General features: G+C 42.1%; 1 protein-coding gene across 2 annotated transcripts in view; it reads left to right on the forward strand.

The window, feature by feature from the left end:
• HOOK3 (hook microtubule tethering protein 3) overlaps positions 1–11,390 on the forward strand; it is a 94,590-nt gene extending 83,200 nt beyond the window's left edge. For both annotated transcript variants that reach the window (XM_069767681.1, XM_069767680.1), the window contains 11 exons: positions 96–183; positions 287–356; positions 1,276–1,416; positions 1,717–1,804; positions 2,553–2,587; positions 3,631–3,713; positions 4,290–4,390; positions 4,496–4,600; positions 5,909–5,980; positions 6,682–6,818; positions 11,236–11,390. In XM_069767681.1, coding sequence (XP_069623782.1) covers positions 96–183; positions 287–356; positions 1,276–1,416; positions 1,717–1,804; positions 2,553–2,587; positions 3,631–3,713; positions 4,290–4,390; positions 4,496–4,600; positions 5,909–5,980; positions 6,682–6,818; positions 11,236–11,251 — 936 coding nt within the window. In that variant the 3' untranslated portion in view covers positions 11,252–11,390. The remainder of the gene's footprint in view (positions 1–95; positions 184–286; positions 357–1,275; positions 1,417–1,716; positions 1,805–2,552; positions 2,588–3,630; positions 3,714–4,289; positions 4,391–4,495; positions 4,601–5,908; positions 5,981–6,681; positions 6,819–11,235) is intronic.
• The last annotated feature ends 6,082 nt before the right edge of the window (positions 11,391–17,472 follow it).

The raw sequence follows: 17,472 nt of genomic DNA on the forward strand, positions 1-17,472 counted from the left end.
GAGATGTGTTAAACGATAGACGACAATGATGTCAGCTTTGTGTCCATCATTGTCCATTCTCCCTAAAAACTTATTTTTGTATTCTTCTAAAACAGAGACTAAGATCAGAAAGGGATTCTCTGAAGGAAACAATTGAGGAGCTAAGATGTGTGCAGGCTCAAGAGGGTCAGCTTACTACAGCAGGTAACATGTCCATGACCACAGCCATTGGGTTCTTCCATAGGGCGCATACTCTTATGTATTCAGTTAGACTTTCTCTTTAATATTTCTTTCTATACCTTCACAGGGTTAATGCCATTAGGTAACCAGGAACCAGCAGACAGCTTGGCTGCAGAAATTATTACACCGGAAATAAAGTAAGAGTAGTTTGGACTTATTTCCTGATATTTGACTTGTCTAAGAGGACTCTGTATATGTCTCTCTTGCCACCCAATGATAATTTGGCAAAAGTTAGTAGTTTGTAAAAGAAGTAATAACTCTTGGCTTCCTAGCAGTATACCTTTACAGGAGGTAGTGCTATTTAGCCCACCACGATAATTGGCTCTGGGGTCTGAAGAATAAGTCATCTTAATCTGGGAGTTGTGGCAACGTTTTAGTTACAAGCACCCTTTAAATGTCGTAAATGAAAGGTTTCAGATTCTGTCGTTGCTTGTCGTTTCTGTTCCGCGAGCAATATTTGTGTCCGCTTTGCTATTGTATTCTAGACCCAACTTCATACATAGATGGTATCCTGTATATAATCCCCAATTGATGGGGATATAATCCCACCATGGGCCTCTAACAGCAGCAAGCAGAGCTGAGCTCCATGCTCTTCTCTTAACCACTTCATTGCCACTGTCATTATCTGATAACACCACTTAAAGCACACGATCTGTCAGTAGGTGCAATATTTTGGTATTGCCATATGCAGTGTAAGCGATCAGATCCCCCAAATCAACCTCCCCCCCCCCCACTGAGATTAAAGAAATAAAGAATAAAGTGGTATTGTGTAAATGACGTAACAAGAAATGATGGTGATGAAATAAATGTCCTATCCTTCATTGTGTTTTGGATACTATTTTGGGGCAGTTGATGTATTTTGTGTATGTACAGTAGCTAGATACTCCCAATTTCTGCAAAGAAAGAGCGAGCTCATTTCTCCTAGGAAGTATAATGAATGATCTCTGGCTGCTGTCTGGAGAGCTGCTTACACGATACGGCCACGAACATGCGGTAATTGCGGAGGCATGCAGAAATTAAGGAGCTGCAACTAATCTTCCTGTGTTTTTTCTCAAGGGAGAAACTGATTCGCCTTCAGCATGAAAATAAGATGTTAAAAATTAATCAAGAAGGCTCAGACAATGAGAAAATCACGCTGTTACAGAGCTTGCTTGATGATGCAAACACGCGGAAAAATGAGCTGGAGACGGAGAACAGGTGGGACAAACCATATGCCGCTTTGGCGTTGCTCTGAGAAAGACTGAGGGAGAACACAAGCTGGCAAGAATCTGTCTTTCTCAGAGCAACGGTGTGTGTTTGTATTATGTACAGTGTAGCACACCTGACGTACCATTATGTGCACATGAATATTTCTGGGCACCAAGCACTAGCTGTTCTTTCTGTATAGATAATAATGTATAGTTTCCTGTCTTTCTGACCTGTTTTTCCACAACCGTTTCTATCCTTTTACATTAGTTCATGAATGTGATTTCCATTTCACCCTTTGTGTTTTTCCAGACTTGTTAATCAGAGGCTGATAGAAGTGCAGTCACAAGTAGAAGAATTGCAGAAGTCCCTACAAGAACAAGGAGCAAAGGCAGAAGATGTAGGTCTCCATGCATGTTCCCATCAGTGCTGGCAGGCTTCTCTTACTAGGAGAGGAACGTGTCCTTATTATTCTAGTGCTATTATACCTTACATATATTATAAAGTGTAATTACAGCATCATGGTTGGGAAAACATCAGCAAGTATAGATCAGTCTGTGTTCACATTTCAGACCAGTCATCATTTTTTTGAGTGACACGTCACACTCCGCAAGGAGAAACGATACTTCTTGGTTCCCGGTTAGACGCCTCTCACTCAGACAAACCAGATTTCCACTTTGCACTGACGAGTGGCAGTACCCCAAAACAGTGTTTGCAAATTGAGATTCTGGATTGGCTATTATCCTAAGTCATGTGACAAGGCTCGTTACAGGGTCAACATTGACTTGTAGGATTGCAACTTCCAATAGGTGGCACTAGAGTTCTAATTCTCTTCCTCTTTGAAGAGACAATTTAAAGAAGCTGTACATGCTCACCGTTACTTTAATAATTGTGTGCATGTCGCCCTCTACTAGAGGTAGAAGAAAACCTTCATACAAAAAAGTACTTTGAGCTGTAATAACTCTATTTACTTTATTCTCCTTACAATGCTTCTCTTGATTGGACTTTCACAAGGCAATAGTAAGTACAGGATTGTAATTACTGATTACTTTTTAGTACCGTAAATAATAGCTGTATAGAATTTTAATCGAAATTGTGTACATTGCTGGAAAATGATCCTTTTTTTTTTTTTTTTTTTTTTGCTAAAGTCACTTCTCTTAAAGAAGAAGCTTGAAGAACATTTGTAAGTATACTCTCTCTCCAAAAATTAAAATATAAGGTATAATTGCCTTCATGTATAAGCTAATTTAAAGGAGCTGGTTTTGTGCCCTTAGGCCGGGTGCACATGATCCGGAAGTGGCAGCGCTTTGGACTCCACGCATGTTCAGTGCATCCAAAACACTGCCATCTATTGAGCACAGGTAAATCTGCATGTGTTCACTGAGCCATGTGGATTCACCGCATCCCATGCATTTTATGGATGCAATTTCTCTTGCGGAGACTCGCGTCTCCACGAGATAACTAGACATGCTGCAGTATGGAAAGACGCGCCGCATGTCCATCTCCACAGGTGAGCCGCGGGCGTCTGTGCACGCATTATGCTGTAACATTTGGACGCTGCACAAGTCCGCCACATCCAACCCGCAGTGTTTACTGATCATGTGCACATACCCTTACAGTGCATCACTTGTCTCTATGCAAGTCAATCAGTGGTTGCTTACTGGCTTGTTCACATGGAGTGTCGAAAACCTAGGGAAACGGAACGTTGGTTAACATGATAGTTCTGTCTCCATACAGTATCATGCTGCCAGCATATTCCCCTTTGAAATGGACAACCTGCTTTTGTTAACAATGGTTTTTATGAATGATCCGGTCAAAAAGCAAATTGGTTAACATGGACAGGATGAGTTTGACGTAACTTTCTAGGCATGTTATAAAATAATCAGAAAAGCGAATATACTGAAAATATTTCTTTTTTTCATGCTACTGATCAAAGGATATAGTAATCCCACATTCACAGATATTGTGCTGTTGACTTTGTGTTTAATACATTCTAAAACAAACTGCAGCAAATTCTCCACATCTCGGCATGAATTTTTTTAATTATATATTAAGTTGTAGTATTTTATTTTTCTTTACCTTTCTGTAGTTTCAATCTCTTGAGCCTGCATGTGTTATTAAATGTGCTACTTAGAAGAGAGGCTTAATCTGGTCGTGCCGTTTCAGTGTTAGGATAGTGTATTTGAATAATCTGTCATCGTAACTGTTTCGTCGGTATATTTCCAGAGAGAAGCTTCATGAAGCCAACAATGAGTTACAGAAGAAGCGCGCAATTATTGAAGATTTGGAGCCACGTTACAACAACAGCTGTAGGTTTCTTTTTCGGATTAGAAGAACATTATGTCAAAGTGACTAAAATGAATATTTTTTCGGTCTTTGGACCAACAAGTCTTTCCCGTTAGTAATGGGATATAATGTATTGACATGCTCCTGCATTCTAATGCATTATGTCCTTTCCTCTATGATGCATTGGCTGCTATTTGGGCAACACTTGGGGTACTATAATAATGACAACTGGCTTAAAGGGCAAATGATTCTCCTGGTGACTTGATCAAAGCAGAGAGTCTCCTATTATCCCTTCTCCTCCTAAGCTGCATAGTTTCTGTGACTTTTTATGACCACCAGAGGTCATCGGGCTTAGATTTGGGGAGTAGCGTCAGTCTGTGAATTACATTTTTTTTTTTTTTCACTTTATGCAGCACTTTGGGAACATTCTTAACAGCTGTCCAGTAGGGGACAAGCACTTTAGGATGAATCGATCTTCAGGCTGCATTTGGCAGAAAATATATTTCTTATTTTTCTACGAGTTTGAAAGAGCAAAGCTTCTCCTCTGTTTATTAATCGTACCAAAATGTACTCATTGTATAACTTTGCTTCTAATAAAGCGATGAAAATTGAAGAATTGCAAGAAGCTTTAAGGAAGAAAGATGAAGATATGAAACAAATGGAAGAACGCTACAAAAAATACCTAGAAAAAGCGAAAAGTGTAAGACTCTAAATGAATCCTATTACATGTGTTTCTGATGCTGTGATTGTCAGTTAAGTAGCCCAGAGCTGGTCTTCAGTGGACTGTTTGCTTTTGATTCCCTAGGTTATTCGGACACTGGATCCCAAGCAGAATCAAGGAACAGGGCCAGAGATCCAAGCTTTAAAAAATCAGCTGCAAGAAAAGGATAAAATGTTCCATTCTTTAGAGGTGAGAAATGTGTTTGTTTTTTTCTAACTGCAGAAATACATACTGCAGTCAGGTTTGAGAACACAAAGGGGATCATTAGACATGGGCCCAGCCCTACTCTTCTTCCCTTCCAGGAACAATGTTCCCAAGGACAATTGAGCAAAATTATTTATTTTGTCGTTTATCCACAGAAATATTGGGGGGTGAAGTATACTGCAGCAAATGTGTGAAGTTTTGTGTAGTGGTCCTAGCAGCTCCACTGTATTGTTGGTACATACCTTAGGTCAACGGCCTTGCTTGTGCCATCTGTTACCGACAAGTCATGCATAGTTGTTTTTAGTATGAGCTACTCCTCATAAAAGTAATTGCAGTTTTCAGAAATTCACTTAATATGAGCGTACGGCTCATAAATTGAAATCGTGATCGATTCCTATCACGTTAAGCACTACGCTATTTCCCAGGTTGTTAAACTGTGTATTCAAGGCGGTATCGTCTTCGTACAGTAACCTGTATGCCCTATAATTCACAATACTAGTTATATTTAATATTAAATTGTGTCTCAAAGGAGTTTAAAGGGGCAGTGCCGTAACTAGCGTTAATAACAGTCATAAATAACTAATAAGTGGGGGATCACACACCCATTTGCCTTCTGAGCCTTCAGATTCAATGAATAGATGGATGTGGTCCTGAACAGCACCTTCCATTGTAGTCTCTTATTCCTATAAATGTTAGTGGAATCCCCCTCAACCAGTAATGTATGGCTTGTTCTGTTGATTGGCATTTAAAGGGGTTGTCCACTACTGGACAACTCCTGCATAATTACTGCAGGGTCCCATATAAAAATAAAAGCCATGTATATTTACCCCCACAGCGGCACCGTACCAGCTTCTATTCTCAGCAGGTCACATGGAGCTGTTGTGTCACAGGCTGTTGTGCTGCAGCCAATCAGCTGTGGACGACCGCTCTGGCCAAATAATGAGGGCTGCCGCAGCCAACAAGAGACCGCTGATTGTCTGCAGCAGACCTGTGAACCACCAGGACTAGCCGCACCATCTAGCTGGAAGGGAGACACTATGAGAGGTAAGTATACATTGTTTATATCTAATATGGGGCCCTGTAGTGATTAAGCAAAGGTTGTTAATTAGTTAACATCCCCTTTTAGGTCTTAAAATGAGTGTCCCTTAACTATTTTGAGTGAAGCTAATATAGCTTTAATATACCGTGAAATGTTTTCTATTTACTTGTATAGTTTATTATGTCCCAAGTTAAAATAAAGTATGACTTTTATTTTTTTTTCCTAATTTATTTATTTGATTTATATTTGTATAGAAAGAGTATGAGAAAACAAAGTCTCAGAGAGATCAAGAAGAAAAGCTGATTGTCAGTGCGTGGTATAATATGGTAAGGTTCTCAACTTTTCTAATATGTTCCGTTTTTGTAGACTAGTTAGAGGGTAGGGGGACAAGCTTTGAGAAAGCAAATGTTGACAGGTCGTCAGTAGTGATGAGCGACCGTGCTCGGATGAGGTGTTATCTGAGCATGCTCAGGTGCTAACCTAGTGTCTTTGGCGTGCTCGAAAAATATGATCACGTCCCCGCGGCTGCATGTCTCGCTGCTGTTCGACAGTCACAAAACATGCAGAGACTGCTTGTTTGTTAGGGAGACATGCATGTGTTGCTGTCGAACAGCTGCGAGACATGCAGGCGTGGGGACTCAAGCATGTTTTTCGAGCACGCCAAAGACACTCGGTTAGCATCCGATCATGGTCTGATAAGACCTTATCCGAGCACGTTCACTCATCACTAGTTGTCAGTACTTCCGATCTTATGAATGGGATCAATAATGGCAGTGTCAGACGCCAAGCAATATGCCCTTCAGAGTTAACTTGTAACTGGACCCTTTATTGATCGAAAATGCATTCACTAGCTCATCTTCGTTGATTCATCTTCTAGAAACCTTTTAAAGGGAGTCAGTCAGCACAAAATGACTGTTTACACCAAGCACAGGCATTTGGTGCACCCTTGGCATGGCTGAGCAGTTCAGGGCACTTTATGGTTAAGTGGGCTAGAGCTCCCTAATGATCGGAGTATTTTTCTTTGCAGGGTATGACCCTACATAAAAAAGCCGCAGAAGACAGACTGGCAAGTACAGGCTCAGGCCAGTCATTCCTTGCAAGGCAGAGGCAAGCTACAAGTTCCAGAAGGTCTTACCCAGGGCATGTCCAGCCGGCCACAGCGAGGTAGAAGAACCTTATGCCAGGAAATCTGCACCATAACCTTGTGTTGCACATAGCTGCATTTCAGGAAATGTCACCATTTGTGCTTTTACTTTGTTCCTTCTCTTTTTAATAAGTTTTTCAGAATTCTTTTTGTTCTTTATTTTCCATGTGCCAAATCGCTTTACACCATAATGACGTGTAAAGAGTTTCCTTTCCTGTGACTTTTAGATAACAAACTGTAACTGGCTGCTCTTCCTATGTGATCTTATGACGATTCCCACCAGTCACCTGATATCTGGGTGGAAAGTGTCTCCGGAGGAACAAATCTCACACTGCTGGGAGGGCAATTACTGTTATTTCACGGACTTCCAAAATTAATTTCAGAAGGGACTCTTTACTAGAAGCATCTGTGGGCAGCCAGGCACCATATGACAAGGGCTGGAGTGGTCATGTCACTTTAGAAGGAGGAGCTGAATGTTTGTGCCCATGCAGCAGTTTCAAAACCACTTGTGGTTGACAGCACCCGTTACATTTGCACATGTCCTCCTCTAAGTGTACATACATGCAAGCGTGTGGTTACATTTCCTAGAGAGAATCTTTGGTCTTGTTAAAGGATGATTGATTTACTGCCTGAAAAATGCCATTTGTAAGCACAGAATGTTCAACTATCTTTTCAGGAATATGTATATAACCCATAGGTGCTACAATTGGCCGGGCGGACAGGATGCACTTTGCTTCAGTAACTCGCTCTGACCACACACTTACCATACTTTTATTTTACTAGGGTTTTATGTAATTTTATCTTTTAAAAAAAAAATTCTGATCAGACTGATAGATGTATTAGAGTTGAGCAAAAAGATTTGCAGGACCTTCACATAAGAGGGGCCGGGCATCCCACCCAGCAGGAAAGAGGAGGTTCTCAGGGCTCTGGTTTTGTGGTCACGGACTGCCAACAATACCAGGGTCCTGCAAATCTTTTTGCTCAACTCTAATAGGCAATCATTTATACATTTTTGTAACAAAAATGGGCCCATGTAAACTAGGGCACCTATAGGGTGCCAGAATTGAAATGCATGTTTAGACTTTAGTGGGTGCAGATACAGCGCCTAAAAGACCTAGGGACATTATGTATGTGCCTAATGTAAAGGTGTTTGTCCCTGATAGAGAGGCCCTTCATATGGAGTTTACAAAGCTGATCTGCATGTCTTCAGTAATTTATTCACCGTATAAAATGAGCGTAATTTGTGCCACTCTGAATGTTTGGGTGTGTGCAGTGACTGGTTTATTACGTGTACAGTAAGGTAGCACTTTAAATAACCTGTCACTTGGCTCTACCTTGAAATGTTCGTTAGTGTTTTTTATTTGTTTTATTTGTTAAGTAAGGCTACACCTATGGTTCTGTAAATTTAGACTAGATTTGTCTCTTCCACATTCTGAAATATTTTGGGGTAGACCCAGCGGGGTGAAAAATAAAACCCAACAGCTTTGCTGTTACGGATCTGTGTACAGAAAACACTTTGCGCTTTTCAGTAGCACAATTATGAAATAAATGATAATGTTTAATAGCATTAAATTACTTATCTGGATGCGGGGAACCTTTCAAAGTTTCACACATGTAAATTATTATTTTTTTTATCATTTTAATGAAAACTGCAAGTTTCACTCTTTGCAGATGGGAGTTTGGGTTGTATTGGTATTTCATTCATTATTTCTATGAAACTTTGACAACCAGTTGTGAGACAGAGGAATCCATGGTGAATGTATAACTATGGAAAATAATGTATACACATATTAATGTATAGATGAGACAATACTGTCCATTAATCTTATTTATACTGTAGGTGAGCACAGGGTTGCCAGCCATCCTTTCCTTGGCTTGCCCTTACTTCTATAACAGACCTGTTGACGATTAGCTAGATCTCATGGCAGAAAATTATGGCAAGTCAATGATTGCAGCCAGGCCTTAATGTCAGCCCTACTTGTATGCTATGATCAACAACCTTACATTCTGACTATCTCTTGTTATCTATACTCAGTTAATAGTCTTAAAAGGGTTGTCCACTACTCCACAAATGCTGATACTCTAAGTAATAGAAACACAAACTCCAGGCACGTTATGGAATATAAGTATCAGGCCATAATAAACCATAAAACAATGAGCAAACATGCTTGAAAAAGATCCACTCCTAGATCAAGTGACAACAAGAGAAGTAGATGGAGTTTTAAGGCTAGAAATTCCCTTATTAATACAAAATAATATATATATATAATCACATAACTAAAACACCAACAAACAGGTAACCGAGGGGGAGAAGAATAAATACTGAACCAGTGAAAGGGATACAAATCCTGTAGGTGGATAGGGAGGGAGAGATAAAGAATATTATTTTTTTCATAGTCTGGTAAAAGACATGTGTTGCCGTAAAGTATGTATCTCCTCCATACCCCAAAATATCTAAGAATATTTAACGAAGGCATATCAAAAATTGCCAAGCCTTACCCATTCCATTGACAAGCCCCTGAGATTGAACAAGTTCCCCAATGCATGTTTTGCTTCTTTATAATATCTCCCCTTGAGAAAGCCATGGAATAAAGAAGCAAAACGTGCGTTTTGGATCCTGCTCAATCATGTCACTTTTACTTTATAGTTACTTGTTCAGTAAAATGACTTTCTCCGTCTCCTCCGCACCTGTGCTGCGATTCTCTCATGCGAGTGCATCGGAGCTCAGTAGCATGACACTCGTCTCCCGCTTGCAGCAGAGGAGGAGCTGAGGGTCATTAGCATTTTGCATCTGGTGTGACTCCAGCCCAAGTTTGACATTCACCAGTATGTGGGATTGACTTTGATAATTCATCTGCATATCTTGTGGGTGACCGTCCTAATTCTTATTTTTGCAGTACTAGATTACAGATCTACTTACATTAATGCTAATATTAAAATCTAGTCTTTCTATAGCCACATATTTATGGAAATTACGACTGACAGACCTTTTATAAGCAATGTACATCAGAGTTGACATTCTTTGACTGCCATGATTTTTATCGAAAAGGCGTAAGACATCCTAACTGTCATAGACCACCTTTCAGAGTGACTCTCCTCCAAAATAGTAGGGAGATGCGTTGGCAGGACAGATGACAGGCCAGTAGATAGAACTGTATAGAAAGGAGAAATGCATTCCTTTCATTAGCATTGACTACAGATACATTATCATACACTATTTAATGTGTTAATGCACATAAAGCTCCAGTATGCTTTATTAATCTATTGACTGTTGCTGCTTTGCCATTTCTGTTGTGGTGTAGGTGCTGCTTAGGAGCACATTCAGACGGTATCTGTCACCAAATAAAAAGGGAAGATTGTCCTTTATATGACTGATGGACCCTCAAACAAGCGAGCAAAAATATGCACTTGCTGTATAGATGATTGTTCCTTTTGGTCAGTCAGATGCCAATTGGGCTAGTGCCTGCTCCTGATGTGCTAAGAAGGGTCCGATACACTCATTTATATACTGACTACATTGTTTTTGTTTTTTAGATGCACCTACTACTTTATAGTTTCCTTCAAAAAATAAAAGGCCTTTTGGTCACACATGCATGTATTTAACATATTTTAGCAAATGCTAATATACTATAGAAGTTTTCTGATTAATCACATTTGATTATGTACCAATCATCTGCATATAGATCATTGGTGGCCTGGACAGTAGTTCTCTTCTCAATCAACATGGTTAGGGATTCCACATTTTAGAGCCCTTCAATGTGATTTATGATTTGATTTAGCTGAGATTGAACAAGTCATTCTTTGGGGAAAACTTTTTATCAGCGCTTGTAGCAATGCATAAAAGTAATTGTTTTCCATATAGTTCACTTCGTGCGTGATAATTGGTTGAATAAATTACATAAAAGAGAATATTACACAACGTCTGATCCATTATCACATCCAGTCCACTACGTTCCTCCGTGTCTTCCATCGACTGTTTTTGCTCCTGCCATTTTGTTTAATTGAAATTTGCATTGTGGCGCTTCTCCAGAAAGCGGCCGCCATGAAGGAACAAGCAAAATAAATATTTCACTGAGCCCGATGTATCTAATAACCCTTGGTAACGTCTAATTTCTAACACTCCACCTAGAATTATTTAACTAGAGCTCAGAAACAAGTAGACAAAGACATCTCATTCTTGTTTGGAATAACCCCAAACTGGGTGAAATACATGGTATCCATAAGCCTTACTGCATTGACCAGCCACAGAAGAATTGTAATACCACCATCCTCCTTCTCTGAGGTTTTCAGCCATGTGTAAATCTAAAGCAATTGTCCTTGTCTACTTATTTCTGTACAGGTATATTGCACGTGTATGACTTGCATTGGATTGAGGGTTTTTAGACTTAATGCTCATCTTCATGCCATTAATGTTTTCTCCTTGCTATTTATTTTCAGTGATGTCATTGCATGACCGTGGCATGATGTGCAGTCAGATATTTCATGAAAATTTGTGTGCGGACGGCCTAACCAGCAGACTAACCACCATTAGGGGCAGTGGTCTAACCTATGCTTGCTTCCTTCCATTTATGCTTCTAATTGAAGCGCTTTGTATCTTTGTCACAGCTTGGCATCAAGGTATTGTGCTTTTTTTCTTTATGTATTTGAGAACAAAGTGCACCTCATATGGATCAGACTCCAATCATGTAGCCTATCTGGCTACCATGTAATATAATGAGTGGCACAGCTGCTTCACGTACTATACCCAAAGTAAAGCATGGAGGGGACTGACACTGGTCATGGGCAATGCTGCCTTCAAGTTTGCTAATGCAGAGCCAACATTTAACCACTTGTACACACAAAATGGCTGCCAAGAAGGACTGGCGAGTATACCTACTTAATAAAGTTTGTTGTACACTTCCTGTTGTATAGATCGTTGCAATATGTAATTAGTACATTTTGTTAATATGACTGTTCAACTAAGACAAGACTTGTTTACACTTTCATGTTCTCACTTTTCTTTAAAAAAAAAAAAAAAATCACATTTTATTTGAACTTCTCCAACTTATTGTATGTCATTGCCACTTAGGATTCGTTTTCCGATATAAACTTTCTACGGACTCATTTGGATATACTTGCTGCCTTAGCCTTTATTTAAATAAACCAAGCTCATATTAACGTATTTCTACTTACACTTCTTGTATTTATATGAATATATTTGTATTTAGACACGCCGCGTCTTTGGCTCCAGTTCTGCCTGTTATATTGTATAGATTAAAATGAAATGCAACTTTTTACTGCAGTATTACTTCAAATAGAACAGTACATTTACATTTTTAATACTGAAGCCGATGCAATGTACATTATATTTCAGCCTTTTGTCGGATTGTAAAAAAAAACAACAAAATCCTTTAACTGTATGTGCGACATCCCTTCGCAATGTCAGTGCTTTTAATATTTTGTAAAGGTAAATACAAAAATGATGATTTAGCCATTTTCAAACCTAGAAACATGATCAAGACAAGATAGCCTTTCTATCACAATGGCGAACAAACTTCTAGTCAACTTTTATAATGTAACGGCAACTTCCGTCCAATTGGAGACGCTTAGAGCGTTGTTGTTGTACCATACTCTATCAAGCGTGATGGATTATGTCTACCCAGCATGCACTAATTTTCCTTTGTACTCTAGTTGCTTGCCATTTGTTTTATGGTCCCTGCTTGAAAATTGGATAGCGAGTAGAGAAATTGTATTCTTTTCTGTAACTTGCATAACCCATATCACTACATCTGTGGTCAGCGGTACATAGTAGGACATGTTGGAATCAGTGGTGACAAGGCTCGTGTATATAAGATGAATGGTTATCATTATGAACATGAAATGTACATTTTTCAGTCAATTCTTCCAGTGTAACCAGAAGTGTACTTTTGTTAAGAAACTTGTAAATAAACTATTTTAAAAGAATTTATCTCTGTATAATCTGTGTTTCCTCTTCATTCAAATGCTACTTGTAATAGGTGGCGCAAGAGTTTCTGCCCTCTTCCACTTTATGAAATTAAATATGCAAATTGCTTCTTCAGAGGTGCATTGCATAGCCTATAAGACTCCTCATACCGGCATGTTACTTTCCACATGGAGAGATGTCGTCCCTTAGATTCCTCATCCAGCCACATCATACCTCTAACTTTGCACTAATGAGAGGGAAAACATTGTTAAATGGAATTTTCTCAGTAGGATCAACTTTCCTAAGCTATCTATATGGTCATGTAGGTAAGAGAAAGCTGAATAAAATTATACCTTGGCATCTCCGAAGTGTTTTTTTTTTTCCGAGAAATCTATAGTTTTCTCTTCCCCACAACAGCACCATGGAGAAAGAGGGGATCAGCACCCAGTGACAGGAAACCTACAGCTTTAAAAGGCAATTCATCTCTTCCCATTTCAGTGGTTTCCTGTCATTGAAGGGAGATCTGCAGCCCCCAGTACTGTCAGGGGATATTAGTATATTTAGTTCCAGTTACTAGTAGGGGGGTGGTTGCACCTGCGGTGCCCAGCATATAGGCAATGTAGTTGGCAGGAGGCTCTGGGGGTGGAGTCCTGGGACGTCGATTCCCTGCAAGGAAAAGATTTTTTAGCGTGTTAGGCAACCGGTTTCCGCTGGGATGGACTCGCATACGAGGGGATGCTCACCTGAGGCTGAAAGTCAGGGATAACTTCCAGAGAGTGCAACCTAGTAGGGCGAGGTCATTCTAGAGCTAGCACTAGCATACCCTGATGCAGAACGTCAGTGGTCACGTCCGGGAGAAGGCTGAAGAAGCAACTCCAAAGCAGGCTTCCCAGAGAGATAAAGTTTGCGCTCTGTATTGCCGTGTGGCCATGAAGGACATCAGCCAGTCCAGAGATCCTGGGAAAAATCCAGCCCCACTAACCATGGTTGTTCCTGCTTTAGAAACGTGAGTGAGTTATAAGCTTTTGGTTTGCCAGTCTAATACTGTTATTTCTTCAAATGTATTCTAAGACAGGCCTAAGAAGGCACAAGCAAAAAATAAGGAATGTGACCTACAGTACAGACCTAAAGTTTAGACATACCTTCTCACTTAAAGATTTTTCTGTATTTTCATGACTATGAAAATTGTACATTCACACTGAAGGCATCAAAACTATGAATTAACACTTGTGTAATTATATACTTAACAAAAAAGCGTGAAACAACTGAAATTATGTCTTATATTCTAGGTTCTTCAAAGTAGCCACCTTTTGCTTTGATGACTGTTTTGCAGACTCTTGGCATTCTCTTGATGAGCTTAAAGAGGTAGTCACTGGGAATGGTCTTCCAACAATCTTGAAGGAGTTCCCAGAGATGCTTAGCACTTGTTGGCCCTTTTGCCTTCACTCTGCGGTCCAACTCCCCCCAAACCATCTCAATTGGGTTCAGGTCTTGTGACTGTGGAGGCCAGGTCATCTGGCGTAGCACCCCATCACTCTCCTTCTTAGTCAAATAGCCCTTACACAGCCTGCAGGTGTGTTTGGGGTCATTGTCCTGTTGAAAAATAAATGATGGTCCAACTAAACGCAAACCGGATGGAATAGCATGCCGCTGCAAGATGCTGTGGTAGCCATGCTGGTTCAGTATGCCTTCAATTTTGAATAAATCCCCAACAGTGTCACCAGCAAAGCACCCCCACACCATCACACCTCCTCCTCCATGCTTCACGGTGGGAATCAGGCATGTAGAGTCCATCCGTTCACCTTTTCTGCGTCGCACAAAGACACGGTGGTTGGAACCAAAGATCTCAAATTTGGACTCATCAGACCAATGCACAGATTTCCACTGGTATAATGTCCATTCATTGTGTTCTTTAGTCCAAACAAGTCTCTTCTGCTTGTTGCCTGTCCTGAGCAGTGGTTTCCTAGCAGCTATTTTACTATGAAGGCCTGCTGCACAAAGTCTCCTCTTAACAGTTGTTGTAGATATGTGTCTGCTGCTAGAACTCTGTGTGGCATTGGCCTGGTCTCTAATCTGAGCTGCTATTAACCTGCGATTTCTCCTACGCCTCATTGGGGAACACAGGACCATGGGTGTTATGCTGCTTGCCACTAGGAGGACACTAAGTAAACACAAAGTTAACTCCTCCTCTGCAGCATACACCCCTAGACTGGCCAGTCACGACTCAGTTCTTGCTTAGGTGTCTGTAGGAGGCACTTGGGTCTCAGACCCCACCATTTATTATTTTATTTTTTATAAAAAAAATTTTTTTTATCTAACAGAGTGAAGGGGTCGACGGATTCCTTTTTAGGGTCCGCTCTCCCCCGAACCGTCAACAGGCGAGCACGGCGAGTATTCCTCCCTGTACCTCTCCTGCGACGAATGGGGCACACCTAACCTAAACCCAGGGCGACGGTTCCTACTCTGTCCCGATCTCCCCCAATATAGGTGGGCGAGAACATAGAGTATACCTCTCATGTGCATCTCCCTGGCTCCACCGCACTCAAGCCCTCACCTCGGCGTCTTGTAGTCCCCACGGTAGCCATAAGTCCCCTGTGGCAGGCACATCAGCACGGCGACACAGCCATAAGTCCCCTGCGGTAGGCACACATATGATGCTCTCCATCCTCCGGCGCAGGAGGAGATGACTATTGAGCTGGAGGCCGCACCGAGGCTCGGTAAGTAGTCCCCTCCTCATGCTGCAGTGTGGGAGGATGCGGTCTGGGTCCCTGGGGAGAGGCACCGCTGATTGGTGACAGCGGTGATCGTTCGGCGCTACAATGCGCCCGCCGGTGCGCTCCGCCTGCCGGCTCCATAAATGTAGTCCCCGGCTTCTACTGCCGGACTAGGCCGCAACTTAAAATTCCCACCCACCGTCGAAGCCCCGCCTACTACTCAGGCGCTTCTCACTCTGAACGAGAAGTGCCCTGCAAATCTCGGGCGCCATCTTGGGACTCCACTTCTGTAGGGAACATCCACCCGAAAACGCTGCCTTCCCTCTCTGCCTCCCCGGGGACACCAGCACAGGCCCGTGGGTAAGCTGCTCCACTACTTAGGGAAAAGCTTAACCCCTTCTCTGCTCCCATAGCCCTGCTATCATAATTTAATTGGAGTATAGACATACACTATGTCTCAATCTAAGGACGCAAAAAGGGGCAATAAAAAGCACATTGTGTTTTTTACTTCATGTGCCACTTGCAATTCTGCGTTGCCACGTGCCCACAATACCCCTTTGTGCCAGAACTGTGACCCGGCCTGTGTGCAGCCGCCTTCTGCCGCCACCTCCAATGTCTCCACCGACCCCGCCGAGCCTAACCCTCCTGAGTGGTCCGCGTCCTTGTCACGCTCAATGGAGTACTTGGTCAAGGCATTGGATTCTTTCCGAGGGTCCTCAAGCCAGAACTCACCTCCGTCGGCTGCGACGGAATCTGGTGACGGTGCGGGGCCGTCTGACCACAGGGGGCGTACCGTTCTATGGGACTCTCGGAGTGCCAGAAAAATAACCCAACCCTCATCTGTCTATGCTCGAGCTTCAGCATCTGTCAGCTCATCTTCTCGCTCCCCCTCCCTGGAGGGTCGCAGCGTACATGACTCGGTATACGAGTCGGAGGAATCTTTAACCCAAGACTCCTCTATTGGTCAGGAGACTCTTGACTCCCTTATTGAGGCAGTCAACAAAACACTAATGGTGGACGACGAATCTGTTTCCTCTCAGGAACACGTCGTATCTTTTTAAAAAGACTGAACGCGTCCAAAAGATATTTGCTAATCACCCTGAGTTTCAGGACATTATCCAAAAACACAGGGAGCACCCGGAGAAGCGTTTTACGGCTCAAAAAGCCACAGAAGTTAAATATCCTTTCTCCAAGGATCTGGAGAAGGAGTGGCTTCTCTCTCCTTCTGTGGATCCTGCCGTATCGCGACTCGCATCCAAAACAGTCTTATCCCTGTCCGACGGTTCATCAGTCAAAAATTCTTCTGACCGTCAAATTGATTATCTAGCTCACTCAGTCTTTGAGGCCTCAGGAGCAGCTATACTTCCATCTTTTGCAGCTACCTGGGTGGCTAAGGCAATGGTGGCCTGGGCAGAAGTGTTAACCTCTTCCGTCCATGGCAGTAATCTTCCTCCAGAGGTGGCCAGACTAGCTAACCAGATAGCTCAGGCTGGAGATTTCGTAGTCAACGCTTCCATAGATGCGGCTCATTGCGCAGCGCAGGCGGCTGCAAACGCAATTTACATCAGGAGGGCCTTATGGCTCCGCAATTGGCGAGCAGATTCTGCTTCCAAAAAGTCGCTGACTTCCCTGCCTTACCAATCGGGCCGTTTATTTGGGGAGAAACTAGACCAAATCCTTTCTGACGCTACCGTAGGGAAGAGTAAATTTCTTCCCCAGCAAAAACCTGCCCGGCCATTTCGGAATCAACAGCAGTTTCGATTCCGGTCCTTTCGTAACAACTCCAGTTGGTCCTCCTCTTCCCCTGGTTCGGGACGACGGGAAAACAGAAATCTCAGGTCTCATACAGACAAACAGTTCCTGGAAACTCAGACTGAGACCTTCTGCCCCTAAGCCATCCACATCCCTTAAACCTTCTACACAATGACTCGTCAACATGTACGGCGGACACCGTGGGTCAGAGAGCTCGTGTCTTCCGGATAAAAAAATCGAGTTTTCTTCCATCCGCCCTCCGCGCTTCTTCCAGTCTTCTCCCCC

Source organism: Ranitomeya imitator, chromosome 1 (genome assembly GCF_032444005.1).
Source record: "Ranitomeya imitator isolate aRanImi1 chromosome 1, aRanImi1.pri, whole genome shotgun sequence".
NCBI classification, from domain to species: Eukaryota; Metazoa; Chordata; class Amphibia; order Anura; family Dendrobatidae; genus Ranitomeya; species Ranitomeya imitator.